At 48.0% G+C, this 14,543-nt stretch overlaps 1 protein-coding gene and 1 pseudogene across 1 annotated transcript in view; both read left to right on the plus strand.

Moving 5' to 3' along the window:
• Window positions 1–12,963, plus strand: part of UBE2QL1 (ubiquitin conjugating enzyme E2 QL1) — a 37,134-nt gene extending 24,171 nt beyond the window's left edge. The window contains exon 2 of the mRNA XM_019743382.3: window positions 11,592–12,963. Coding sequence (XP_019598941.2) covers window positions 11,592–11,723 — 132 coding nt within the window. The 3' untranslated portion in view covers window positions 11,724–12,963. The remainder of the gene's footprint in view (window positions 1–11,591) is intronic.
• On the plus strand, window positions 1,067–11,585 carry LOC141570467 (60 kDa heat shock protein, mitochondrial pseudogene; annotated as a pseudogene).
• Window positions 12,964–14,543: the final 1,580 nt, after the last annotated feature.

Genomic DNA, 14,543 nt, shown 5'->3' on the forward strand with positions numbered 1-14,543 from the left:
AGTCTGTATTGTTTGAAGAGTCTCAGTGATGTTTGTAAAGATCACCGAATTCTTTTCTCTGCTTATTATAATTCTTAATGCAAAGGAAAAGATTCTATAGCAACACCCTTATACAAATAAAAGAGTTGAAATCAGAGTGTCCCTGAAGTAATGACCTAAAAGTAATAATAGCCATCCCAGTTGCTTATAGAAAATCACTTTTTAATTTTTATTAGGTCAGCCAAAATCAGTCCTCAGTTTTCTAAGTTTTTCAGTCAGAGACTAGAAATTTGTTAGAACCAACTTCCTTTCTTGATAGATGTATCATAAGACAATTTGATGGTAACAGAACACCACGTTTTCCAGAACTGTCCCCACGCCCTTGCTTAACACCGAGTAAGCTGTTGTTGTTTTTAAATGCCGTATGTTTGCCCTGCGTTTTCTTGCAAACAGAAAAGCATGTGTTGGGTTTTATCTACTCTGGAACCATCACCTGTGTGGCATGAACAAATTGGGGGAGGTGGGATGACAGTGTGTACCCCTTAGATGGTTGGATTCCTTTACTTTTATCCAGTTTTCCTTAGCACAGAGCCAGGTGGACTCATGCTCAGAGCTCTTGATTGAACAAGAAACCAGTGTAGGTGTGAGGCTGGGGACGGGGTAGGAAGGTGGGGATAAGGGATGATGGCGGGGTGGGAGCCAATGGGGGCCAGAGAAGGCAGGGGCTGTGATGCAGGAAGCAGGAACTCCAGCCATGGAAGTGAAATGCGGAAGTGCAATGCGCCAGCACTTCCTGGTATGGGTGCTGGATTTCACCGCAAGACCCTCCAGAAAGTGTGTTTTATGAAATACACTTCGTTTTTTTGTTTGTTTGGGGGTTTTTGAATTTTATTAAATGTACTGGGGTGGCATTGGTTAGTAAAATTACATAGGTTTCGATTGTACATAATCGGCCTCTCGTCTGTTTCTTCATCCGTACATCAGGGTTGATGATAGCAGAGCCCACCTAGTAGGGTTTCAGGGAGGGCTTTATGGTTTTGCTTTTGTTTTGGGGGAGTTTTTGTTTTGTTTTGTTTTTTATTAAATTTATTGGGGTAGGTGTGCAGCCTGTACTGTCCCTCACTCGCCGCCGACGGCTTGCCTTGCCGCTCGCACAGCCTGCTGTTTCCCCACAGAAACGCCTCGATTACACGAAGTCCTTCGCCAGATTAGGCCAGCATCCAGGGCACTGGCACCTCGTCTCACTCGGGCATATGCCAAAGGTGTAAAGTTTGCTGCAGGTGCCCGAGCTTAATGCTTCAAGGTGTGGACCTTTTAGCCAATGCTGTAGCCGTTACTAGGGGGCCAAAGGGAAGGACAGTGATTATTGAACAGAGTTGGGGGAGTCCCAGAGTCACAAAAGATGGCGTGACCGTTGCAAAGTCAATTGACTTAGAAGATAAATATAAACATGGCGCTAAACTGGTTCAGGATGTTGCCAATAATACAGATGAAGAGGCTGGGGATGGCACCACAGCTGCTCCTTTACCGGCACGCTCTCTTGCCAAGGAAGGCTTTGAGAAGGTTAGTAAAGGTGCTAATCCAATGGAAATCAGGACAGGTGTGATGTTAGCTGTTGATGTTGTAATTGCTGAACTTAAGAAGCAGTCTACACCGGTGACAACCCCTGAAGAAATTGCTCAGGTTGCTACGATTTCTGCAAATGGAGACAAAGAAATTGGCAGTATCATTTCTGATGCAATGAAAAAGTTTGGAAGAAAGGGTGTCATCACAGTAAAGGATGGAAAAACACTGAATGAGGAATTGGAAATTATCGAAGGATGGAGTTTGATCGAGGTTATATTTCTCCATACTTTACTAACACAATGAGAGGTCAGCAGTGTGAATCCCAAGATGCGTATATTCTATTGAGTGAAAAGAACATTTCTAGTGTCCGGTCCGTTGTACCTGCTCCTGAAATTGCCAATGCTCACCGTAAGCGCTTGGTCATAACTGGGGGAGATATTAATGGCAGGTGGCTAGTACACTCGTTTTGAACAGGCTACAAGTTGGTCTTCAGGTTGTAGCAGTCAAAGCTCCAGGTTTGGGTGACAATAGAAAGAACCAGCGTAAAGACATGGCTATCGCTGCTGGTGGTGCAGTGTTTGGAGAAGGATTGACTCTAAATCTTGGAGATGTTCAGCCTCATGACTTAGGAGAAGTTGGAGAGGTCATTGTGACCAAAGATGATGCCAAGAGAAAAGGTGACAAGGCTCAGATTGAAAAACGTATTCAAGAAATCCTTGAGCAGTTAGATATCACAACTACTAGTGAATATGAAAAGAGAAAACTAAATGAACGTCTGGCGAAACTCTCGGAGGGAGTAGCTGTGCTGAAGGTTGGTGGGACTAGTGATGCTGAAGAGAATGAAGAGAAAGACAGTCACAGATGCCCTCAGTGCCACACGCGCTGCTGCTGAGGAAGGCGTCGTACTCGGAGGGGGTCGTGCCCTGCTTCGGTGCATTCTAGCCTCGAGCTCGTTAACTCCAGCTAATGAAGATCAAAAAATTGGTTATGACGCTCTGCTTGGAGATTTTGTGAATATGGTGGAAAAAGGAATCATCGATCCAACTAGGGTTGTGAGAACTGCTTTATTGGAAGCTGCTAGAGTGCCCTCTCTGTTGACTACAGCAGAAGTTGTAGTCACAGAAACTCCTAAAGAAGAGAAAGACCCTGGCATGGGTGGAATGGGAGGCGGCACGGGAGGTGGCGTGTTCTAATTCCTAGAGCAGCGCTTTACCGTTATTAATGAGAACTGTGAGAGGCGGCGCGAGGCAGCACTCCTCACCTGTAACTTCAGAGAAGTCAGCTGAAGGAACTGACGGGAGAAAAGGCTGGCGGGGGTTCAAGAAAATCACCATAACCATCAGTTGCTGGTTTCAGCTGACAACATACAGTGGTTTGCTCCTGTCATTGTCCATGCCTATGGATAATTTATCTAGTATTTTGGAACAAAAAGACATTTGTACATTCCTGATGGCTAAGTGGAAGAGCCATGTTCCAATGTACTGCTTTCAACTTAAGTCACGGAGGCATTGTTACTGCTATCCTGTTACAATCAGGATTTTAGAGCTTGTCATCACCCAATGAGAAATTAAGAAGCAGCTCTTCTGTGGAGAGTAAAAATAATATGTACAAAGTAGAAAAATATCCAATTATGTGACAACGTTTGTGTAATACAAATTTGTTTTCAAGTTAAAAAAAATTATTGGGGAAGCATTGGTTAAGGCAATTATATAGGTTTCAAGTATACAATTTTATAATACATTGTTGTGTGTTCACCCCCCAGAGTCAGTTCTCCTTCCATAACCATACATTTGACCCCCTTTCCCTCTTACCACCTCCCTGCCCCCTTACCCCCGGTAACCACCATACTGTGGTCTGAAGAGTGTCGGGATCATCCAGTTATGGAGGGTCATAAAATCGCAGGAAACCTGGGAGACGGGCATGTGGGTGGAAGCAGATTATTTCCCACGCACGTGATGTGCAGCTTTGGGGAGTGAGTGACCCATTCGGCATCGCTGCTTTCTGTCGGGAAGGGAACAGAGGCAGGAGGTGTGGGCAGTGGTGTTCTTACCTCGCTGGCAGGCGTCAGTCCGCTGGTTCTCCTGACTGCCCAGGGGCACTGCTCTCCCTGGAGGAGAGGAAGACAGGGCCTCTGCCTCAAACCCTCGTCCTCAGGCGTCCCTTCTTCATTCTGACCCCCAGCAGCAGGAAGGCTCCGTGTCCCCAGGGCCCCGACCGTCCTTGATCAAGGCCAGGGCAGGATGGAGGCAGCCTCAGCATCCTGGGTGGCAGCAGGCTCCCACCCCAGAACAGACGGCCACAGGGGGTTAACAGGCAGACTGAAAAACCAGGGGGCGCTTGGGGAAGAACCTGATCCTCATTCTTTCCCAAATGTGTTCCAAGAAGAAGGGGTAATAGGGTGCCTTGAGGAAAGTCAAGTGTGTAGGGAAGAGGCTTGGCTGGGTTCTGACCTAGGAGGTCAGATTGGGTGGGAAAACACTGCCGTCTCCTGTCAGCCTCTCAGGGGGGAGCAGACAGCTGTCCTCAGTAAGAAGGCCGGGTTGCTGAGGCCAGTGAGGTGAACACGTGTTTGTTCAACGGAGCCAGATCCAGGGAGAAGCATTTACGCTAATGAAGATGCATTCACTCACTGTATGGGTCGTCCAGTGAGCCTGCCGTGGTACCAGGGGCAGACGGTCTGCCCATGGGACTTTTCTAGAACTCCGCACGGAGGCAGCTGGAATTAGCTCGCCACAGAAAACATGGAAGGAGTGGCTGTTTTGTGCTAAAGAAGTGTTTCAGCCGTGAAAATGGAACACAGTGTCCTTGGCTTGGCCTGTCAAAAGCAGCTCCCTTTGCATTCTGTGTCAGCAAAAATGGAACCACAGATTGCCAGTCGTCTGCAGGAATATGGACTGTGAGTAAAGGAGTGTCTCAGGAGGGAGGCTCGCCTGCTCCCATCACACAGGAACCAGAAGCGAGGGGGGTCCACACGATACAACAGGTGGAAGACCGGCTCTTGCGGTGAAGGCAGTCAATGCACTGATCAGCTCTGGGGTAAAGCAGACTCTGTGGTACGTGTGGGCTGGAGGCCAGGAGCTCCATGTTGACAGGAGGGTGTGGAGGGATGGAGGGGGTTCAGTGACCACGGTGCATCCTGTATCCAGTGGAGCAAAGCCAGGGTGGCAGCATTCATGGAGTGAATGGTCAGTATCTCGTTTTCTTTCTTGTATTTCCATGATCTTTCTCCATGTCTCTGAGAGACGGTCTGGCCTTGAGGTTCAGAGTGTGGCCTCTAGTTCTCACTGGAATCCTGTGTGACTTTGAACACATTATTGGTCTGTCTGTGCCTGTTTCTTCATCCGTACATCAGGGTTAATGATGGCAGAGCCTTTACCCTCTTCTATCACCTCACTCCCCCCTTACCCTCTGGTAACCACCATACTGTTGTTTGTGTCTTATGAGTTTTTGTTTGTCTTGTTTGTTCATTTGTTGTTTTCAGTTTTATATCCCACATATGAGTGAAGTCATATGGTTCTTGATTTTTTTCCATCTGACTTATTTCACTTAGTATGATAAACTCAAATTCCATCCATGTTGTCGCAAATGGCACTATTTCATCTTTTCTTATGGCCAAGTAGTATTCCATTGTGTATATATACCACATCTTCTTTATCCAAACATCTATCAAAGGATAGTTGGTTGTTTCCATGTCTTGGCCACCATAAATAAAGCTGCAATGAACATAGGTTTACATATATCTTTACAAATAAATGTTTTTAGATTTTTTTGGTAGATACGCAGAAAAGGGACATATTGTAATTCTATTACCATTTCTGGGTTATATGGTAATTCTATTCTTAATTTTTTGAGTAACCTCCATACTGTTTTCCAAAGTGGCTGCACCAATCTACACTCCCACCAATAGTGTATGAGGGTTTCTTTTCCTCCACAGCCTCTCCAACATTGGCTGTTGTTTGTCTTGTTGATGACAGCCATTCTAACTGGTATGAGGTGGTATCTCATTGTGGTTTTGATTTGCATTTCCCTAATAGCTAGTGAAGGTGAGCATTTTTTCATATATCTGTTGGCCATTTGTTTGTCTCTTGGGAGAAATGTCTCTTCGGGTCCTCTGCCCAGTTTTTAATTGGATTGTTTGTTTTTATTGTTGTTGAGTTGTATGAGTTCCTATATATTTTGGATATTAGCCCCTTACCAGAGGTGTTATTTTCAAATATCTTCTCCCAGTCGGTTGGCTGTCTTTGTGTTTTGATGGTTTCTCTTACTCTGCAGAAGCTTTTAATGAGTGTGTTCAGGGCCCATCCTGGCACACAGTAAACACTCGACAGAGTCGCCATGACAGCCTCCAGTGCAGCTAACGAAACCCACTGGGGGCCAGCTGCTTAAGCAGAAGTATTAGTGGAATCTCCAAAAACATTTTTTGAAATGATTATCCGGTATCATTTAAATTTTTAACCAAAACTTTCTCTTTTTTCTGCTTGCTTCTTCCAAGAAAATGCAATCTGTCTCAAAACAGAATCAATAATTGCTAGAACTTTCTTTAAAATGTAAAGGGAAGGGATGCTTATGTTTTGCAAGCATCAAAAATATCCATGACCTGTGCCTTTGGTGCTGCCAGTGGCTTGAGAAAACTTTTATGATGATACTGAATATTATCCAATTTGATCCAAAACTGATGCTGGTTTTGTCATCCTGAGAGGTTTCACAAGGTTAAGAGCAAATATCTGAGGACATTTATTACCTAATACTTGATAAAATATTTTAGAGACTGTAATAGAGTGTGTGTGGTTACATAATATTTCTCAATGGAAAATTTTAAAATGTCCCAGTAAGGAAACATTCCTTCTTGAGTGAAACAGCTTTACATCCTGGGCATTACTCTTATACTTTGCCCTAATGAGAGTTATTGCCATAGGAGAACTAGTCTGTGTGGCCCCTTCATGGGAGGGAGCTGGACTGTGGCCATTTACACTCATTGATTCACTCATTCATTCATTCACCCACTGCCCCACCCACCAGGCCCCAGGCTAAGCCTCATGCCTCTCATTCACCTGGCCTACCCAGCGTTACCTGCTGTCTCCAGCAATGCGCACAAGGTCTGTTGGGTGGCAGGTACTTCGTAAATCTGCGGAAAATACAGGTTTTGGTTTGGGGAGTTTTTTATTATTAAGCTGCACTTTTTTTAAAGACCCGGATTTTTCTTCAATGTGCAGAGATGGCTAAAAAACAAATCAAGAGTTTTTGAAGTTCTGACTTTATATAAATCAAGCAAATATCACCCTTCTGAGCAGACTTTTGCCTCTTAAGGCCGATGCTTTCCAGGCATTCACTGGTCACCCTACAGTCGGATCCACCAGCTGCACCCCTCCCTGACGCCTCCCACCACCGACACCCCCTTGCCTGGCCCAACCCCTGAGCCGGCACATTCTGCTTTTCCTCTTGCCCGAGACCCCACCGGCCCCCCAGGACCCCTCCAAGGCATCCCCTAAGACAGTGTTGCCCGCAGGCTCTCCCGTGCCCACTTGATATTGCACGTCTTGCCACTGTGCACAGCAGGCCAGTGATGTATCCGTCCCCACGGGCTCACCCCACGCTGCAGGTGTCAGTGGTTATGTGACTCACATGTGGAGACGGCGGTGCAGGGAGGGCGACTTGCTCAAAAGCTTGTGGCTGGTGGGCAGAGCGGACGCCTGGCGTCGCTCCCTGGCGTCTCTCGTGGGCTCTCAGCCACATCCGCCGTTCAGAGCCCCTGATGGGAGAGCTCTAAGCACTACATCCAGCAGCCTCCAGCCCCACCATGTGCTGGATTCACCCCGAGCCCGGCCCACCCAGAGACTCAGTGTCTTATCCGGAAACCTGCTTCCTCCCCCATCAGAAATGGATGCCCTGGGTCCCCTGCCCCTTAATGACATCCCTGCTGGCCTCAGCCCCTTTCTCTCCACCCCATTGCCTCTGCCCCAGGCCAGGCCTTCACCCATCTTCTCTGGACCATGACAATAACTTAACTGGCCAGCACCCCCACCTGACGGCCACCTGCCTCCCAAGTGACCCATCTCAAAAGACAACCTGGCCCGATGCTCTGCCACCTCCAGCAAAGGTCCAGATGCTGCAGGAGGTGGTTGAAGACCTTCCTGTCAACCGTACTGCATGTAGTGGGGAGAATTGTGACCCCAAAAAGATGTATTGAAGTCGTAACCCTCCCTCTGCAACCCATGAACGCGTCCTTATCTGAGGTCTTTGCAGATGTCAAGTTCAGATGAGGTCATCCTGGAGTAGGATGGGCCCTAATGCAATGACTGGTGTCCTGGGAAGAAAAGAGAAAGTTGGTACAGACACAGAGAGACACAGGGAGAAGGCCATGTGAAGGCAGAGATCAAGGTGACTTGTCTACAAGTCCAAGGACAGCGACAATTGCAGTAAACCACCAGAAGCCAGGGGGCGACGTGGAGCACGTTCTCCCCTTCAGCTCCTGCAACTGCCCCGCTCTCACCTGGGTTTTAGAATCCTGTCCTCCAGAGCCAGGAGAAGATCCATTTCTGTTGTTTTAAGCCGCCCACTCTGTTCCCACAGCCCCAGGATCTAGCATGCTTCCCATCCCCACCTCCTCCCTCTCCCTCCTCCCAGAAGCACCTCCCCAAGCTCCTCCTGGCCTCCCTTCCTGTGTTCTGGCTGGATTATGCCACTTGTCTTTTGAATCCAGCTCCTGAACACCTCCTCCAGGAAGTCTCCCCTGCCTGAAAGGAGCCCAGCACACATTTGAAACCCGTATTGCAGAGGTTGTGCTTTGTGAGTGCTGCTAGACTAACAATTACACTCCCAAGTAGCTGCTCTGTGATTCAGCCCAGGAAATGAGTATAGGAAGCTCAAAACTTTACATGAGCCGTCAGGAAATTCTAACTATGTTTAAAGGAGCAGAACTGTAATTATAGGCAAGTGGAACACAAAATGTCACAATACTATGTTTTAAAGGAAAATGTAAGGAGAAAAAGCTAATCAAGGGAGAACTATAGAATGAATGTATTTGTGCCATCTTGTTAAAATAGACATTACTGAGAATTTAGCCACATAAATGCGAAATACTGGATTTGCATGAAGACATTTTTCAGAGTGTACACATATGCGCACATGTGTCTGTGAGTGTGTGTGTGTGTGTGTGTGCTGAGGTGAGGAGTGCAGAATTCAGCAGACCTGGCTTCGAATCACTACTCCAGCACTTCCTGACTGTGTGACCTTGGGCAACTTACTTAACCTCTCTGAATCTCAATTTCCTCATCTGTAAAATAAGCAAATTCAGTATCTTACCTGACATTCTTAGTGATACTGTAAAGCGGATATTATCCCCACTTATAGAGGAAAGTACAGAGAGTCACAGGAGTTAGACTGAAAGTTTCCTTAAAGTCCAGAATCCAGGAGACTGGACCTTGGAAAGAAGAACGCGAGCCAGTTCAACATTAGCATGGCCGTGGACCGTCAGGAGCTGGGTGGATGCACCTCAAGGGAATCTCAGCCAAAAAGGCCCAGCCACCCTGGCAGAGCCAGGAAATGTAAGGGATCATTTTCAAACTCAGTGTTTCACTGGGTGATATTAAAACAGCCAGTCCGAGGAGGGCATCTGTGAACTGAAAACTGGGTGCAGGGGATAGCAGAGGACACCGCCGCTCTTGATGGACAGCTGTATGCACTGAGGGCTGTGCGACTCCGGCTGGCTGACACCAGGCTCTGTGTCCCGGACAGACTAAGTGCTGGGGCTTCATGTTCATAATTCTTCCCGGGAAGAAACGGCAACAAAGAGCCGTCTGTTCATTTGGGCTTTTGTCTGTTGTTTTTTGTAACAATTGGGACTTTCACAAAGAATAGGCAACGTATGTGTTCATGCCAAAAGCAGCAGAATATTCCAAGATTATCATGAGCTTGTATTTGTCTGGCTGCTTTTAGTTCAGAATTCTCAAATCACCATAAATTTTCAGTATTATAGAAAAGAATGACCGGGATGTTTAAATTTGCGTTTTCTGCAAACATATATGTCTCTCCCTTGATATTTGCTCTTAGTACGCAGACATCGAGGCCGATGTTCCTACACAGATGCGTTTGCGGGTGTTTAATGAAGTGACTTTGGACTTGGATCTCAGCCCATGGAGATGCTAATTATAAATGGATTGGCTCTTGGTGGTCCCTTTTTGTCAAGTACAACTGCACCACATAAGCAGTGTAGGAAGTTATAAAATTAAAACTAGACGTCATATCCTAGTGAGACGTGGGGAACTTTCTAGACGTCAGTGGATGGCGGTTTCCTGTCTTGTCTTCCAGTCTTCACCCTCTTAGCAGCTCATTTGCTGTGAACCAAGCAGCACATCAGAACAAGTGGTACCGCCCTTGATCGGCAGATGGACGGGTGCGTCCAGGGAGGTCCTGAGGGCAGAGCACGACTGTGCCTCTGGATTTCTGACTCCTCACCGGGGTATCAGGCCAGTATCCACTGGTGAAAAGGAGCCATACGCTCTGAACTTAAGTATGTAAGACACCCTTCCATTCCCAGATCCTCGTGATTAGGAACCATTTCCCCTGTGGAATCTGAGGCCAGTCCAGCTCTTGCCACTGGAGTTGTCAGTGGGTTGTCAGAGAAAGCCAAGATTGAGTGGACCTTGCCTGCCAGCGGCCACACTGGGTAACTGCTGCCCTCAGTGCCTGTCCGAGGGGACAGGTATGTGACATAACCCAGGGAGGCCTGGCTCTGATTGAAGTTACTTTGCGGCATAGACAACACATGTCCACAGATGTGCTATAACAAAAATATTACGTATCAGGAATGCAGAGGGCACATTCAGAGACAATTGTTAGTGAAAGTTCATGGACAGCAGGAGAACATTGGGAATAGTATGTACGCATTTGCTAGTGGAGAAAATTCAGCCAAGTCTTTCAGGGGTGTTTCCCCCAGCAGCAAAGTGCATGCATGAGACACTCAGGAAGACCTGCAGATTTCCCAGGAAGAAGGGAAGTCAAGTGCAAGGAAATGTGCCCCAGGGGCAAAGAGCGAGTTTCAGTTGCTCTGCCATGGAGAGGCCTCATGAAGACTGAGTTTGGAATATTGGGAGTGACAACAGCTCGGTCTGATTGAGGGTCCCCCCTGCCCAGACTCCTCGTACTCTTCAGGCTGCTCATTCCCTCTGAGGCCAAATAAACGTCATTTCCCAGGGCTCTCTGGAAGGGTGGCCTGAGACGGCGGTCACATAGCAGTGTCTTCTGGCTCCTTCTCTGGTGGTCGAGAGCCTTCTATGCCCACCCTAACATGAATCAGACCCTCTGGTCTACTGCAGACCCAAATGCTCCGGTTCAGACCAGAACATAGCTGGTCACTGGGGGTTGGGTGGGGGTGGGACATGTGAGGGGGTGTGGACCTTTCCTGGGGCCCCCACATCTGCTGGGATTGTGGGGAAAGCACTGGCCCCTCACCTTTACCCCGCACTCAGGATGGGAGGACAGCATTCCCCCTCTATGACAATGGCTCCACCTTCTGCTCAAGAAATGGCTCCCCAGTGACATGACTTACACGAAATTCACTAATTGCTCCTGGGCTTGAATTTTAAAAATCAGGTTTTTAAAATGTGTGTGTGACTGTAAGTATACTCATCTATATATATAAACATAGATCTCTACTGTTATCAAAGGAACTGAAAGTTATAATTAAAGGCATTCTTTGGTGGGAGGGAAGGAAGTTAGAACAATATTTGCCTTGCAGACAGCTGGGATACGCTTTCCATAAAGCTAGCCCTCCTCCCTGGAACCAGCAGAGGTTGCTTTTCCGCATCACATTCAGAGGGAGGCGTGGATTCGTGAAGACATCAGCCCGTGGGCCTCCCCTCCCCTCCCCTCGCCAGCCCCTGGACTCCTCCATCCGTGTTGTAGCAAAGCCTCGATGTCCTGTGTCTCTGCGCTGGTCACACAGATCCAGGCATCAGAAACGCCCGCGACTCTGCGTGTTTTAACAAAGACGGTGGGAAACCATCCCTCTTGGGGCTCTAACCTGGTTTCTCTTTTCTCTCACGCAGGGTCGGATCTGTAGAAAAGCGGGAAAATCAAAAAAGTCCTTCAGTCGCAAGGAAGCAGAAGCCACCTTTAAGAGTTTGGTGAAGACGCATGAAAAGTATGGCTGGGTCACCCCGCCGGTCTCTGACGGCTGATGTTTGCGACGTGAATCAGACGCTTAAGCCGCCTCTCCACACACACGGACACCCACCATCTCCTCCTCGACGCTGAGCATCCCCTACCCTTTTTTACTCCAGCCGGAACTGAACCCTGAACGCCCAGAGACGTTTAAGTTATTTATGAACAGATGTGTTTACAGAGAGCGAGACAGAGCGAGCAGACACTGTTCGGGATTAAGTTTCGATCATAAATGAATGATCATCCCTCGGTCACTTTAGAACAGATGTTGAGGCGGTGACACTTCCCAGCCCACCTGCCCCTCCGCCCCCGGTCACATTGCCCTTGGCTTCTTTCCATGACAGCAGCTCCAAAGAGCAGGCAGGAAACCGGAGGCCGGCGGCCCGCTCTCCCCATTTCCGTGTCAGTGACGCGGTTCGTCCTCCAAGGAGCCCTGTCACCGCTAGATGTGTGCTGTGCTCTGTATCTGTTTCTCTCCCTGGCAGGGCATCGTCACTTGAAGACGTGTCTTTCTGTGGCCCCATGTGACAACATGTAGACCTCATTTGTGCTAGACGACCTTTGGCTCACGAAAACAAAAATGTAATAGTGCCAGGTTCTAGTGATTTCAAACAACTGCCCTCTTGGTTCCAATGTGCTCTCGGTGCCAAGGGGGTGGTGTGCGTCTGTCCACCGAGGGCCACGCGCCCTTACAGGAGAGGCGGGTGCTGTGGCCACATGGGGGCGCATGACGCTGCCATCGCCAGGTGCGTGTGCGCTCCCTGGGGCTCAGCGCCACAGCTGGTGAGATGCGGACAGTCTCTTCCCACATCCTGAGATGCTCCTCGGACAGCGCGTTTCTGTTCCTGTCTTCTCCCGGCTGGTCAGCCCACCACCAAATGCAAAAGACAGTTTCCCATTCACTGACGTCATCTGACTCATTTGATCATGTGTGCTAGTGACAGGGAATGCCAGAACTGCCAAAGGAAACCAAGTGATCGTCCGATGATTTGCATGACCGGGTTTATCTTCACCCCGTAGTCACTTGTGTGTCCCCCGAGGCCGGGATGCGTGAGCTCCCTCGCTGAGAGCTAACGTCCCTGTTATTTAATCTCCCCACAGTTTCATTTCTCTCTTCTGTTAAGTTACTTAGAACTTTCTAAGAAACTCCATGAAATGAGGAAATACTGTTTATAATAATATGCCGGACGAGGAAAAGTGTTCATCCAAGTGGAAAATCTTATTGGACACATTTTAAATAAAATCATGCATACCTGACACACTGAGTCGAGAATCCAGTCTTTGTGGGCTATGCTTCCATTGAAAATATTGAATCTATTTTTAACAGTTTTAATATTTCGAATACTTCAAAAAGCATGACACCAAGGTTCAGCATATGAGTCCAAGGGACCTATAGTTTCTGCGAAAATCCAGTGGATTAAAGTGGTCCCCAGAAGCGAGCAGGGAGATAAGCAGAAAGCGGAACATGAAGGGATGATCTGGCCAAACTGAGATGGTGCCGATTGTACTTTCCCATGATGAAGGAAGGGAAATCTCCTTTGCTGGTTACATAAAATTCCAGGCAGTCTTGGCTACTACTTGGGGACCAATTCACTGTCAAGGTTGTCAGAGCTGTGACCTCACCTCAGAGGACAGGGGTGGACGCCTCCCAGCACATTTGGCCATTGCCAAATCTGCCCTTTATTGCTGGCTTTACCATTTTACCACTTTCTTATGTGTCCCAAATATACCTGCAGCTCTGTCCAGCCAAAGCAGCAGCGTTTGGGAATGCATGACCTCCTGCTCAAGTTCCCTCTGAGTAACAATAGTCATGAAATTCAATGACAATGAACTTAAAGCGTCCATTCATCTGATCCTCTATGGAGAGTTCTCCGTCCTGGAAACCTGACATTTAGCGACCGGTCTTTAGACTCTTGGCTATTCGCTATTCGTTGTAATCGAAGCACACTGTGGATATTAAAGCTCTACGACAGAGACAGCTTGCTAGGGAAGGCACCTGAGTTTCTTTCTTTCCAGAAAGTTTCCTCTTCTAATGTAAAATGAAAGGTAACTTCCTTGAAGGAACCCTGTGTATGTATTAGGACCAATCTCCATATGTCCCGAGCTGGGTCACCTCCATGCTGTCTGTTAGCTGGTTGAACAGTTGTTTCAGGGGACGCCACCCTCGAGATGCAGCCAGGAGGGTCCTTACAACCTAAGGAAGGGCTGGCCTGCTGTCCACAGCAACAGGAGGCATTTGGCTCAATTTCTACCTCTCCCTCCACCATGACTTTGATCTCTTTTGCATGGCATTTCCAGAAGGTTCATTAGAAACTGGAAGTTATAGAAGAAATATTCTTTGGTGAAAGAAATACTTAAGTTGGTAAGGCTTTGTCATTTTAAAAGCAGTGGGGAATAATTGAAAACTTGACTATGGCTTTGACGCTTAGGCGGCAGCAAGAACTCCCTTCCTGGTGGCTGGAAACTTATAGGCAAACATGGTGGTGCTGGTCAAATAGCCAACCCTTCTGATGACCGCACGGTGGGTCATGCCGGCCTCCGGGCTCACCCCAGCCTTCGGAAGTGGGCACCTGCCTGCGGGGCCCAGTGTGGGAGGGATTAGACCCAGACCCAACGGTTCCCACACAGGCCGAAAAGGTCCTCCCTCTCCAGAGAGGTAGCAGGGCCGTAAGGGATGGGATGCAGAGCCCCATCCCGTCAGCTCTACAGCCTACTTACTGCCAGGAACTCCAGTCCACCCAGAGGTCAGAGCCAAAGGGAGAAAACAATACAAGTGCATGTGCACTTGCCATCCTCCCAAAACTCCTTTCCATCCACTGCTTTTTCTAGACTGGTTG

The sequence above is a fragment of the Rhinolophus sinicus genome, chromosome 3 (genome assembly GCF_057876585.1).
Source record: "Rhinolophus sinicus isolate RSI-liver-muscle chromosome 3, RSI-T2T, whole genome shotgun sequence".
NCBI classification, from domain to species: domain Eukaryota; kingdom Metazoa; phylum Chordata; class Mammalia; order Chiroptera; family Rhinolophidae; genus Rhinolophus; species Rhinolophus sinicus.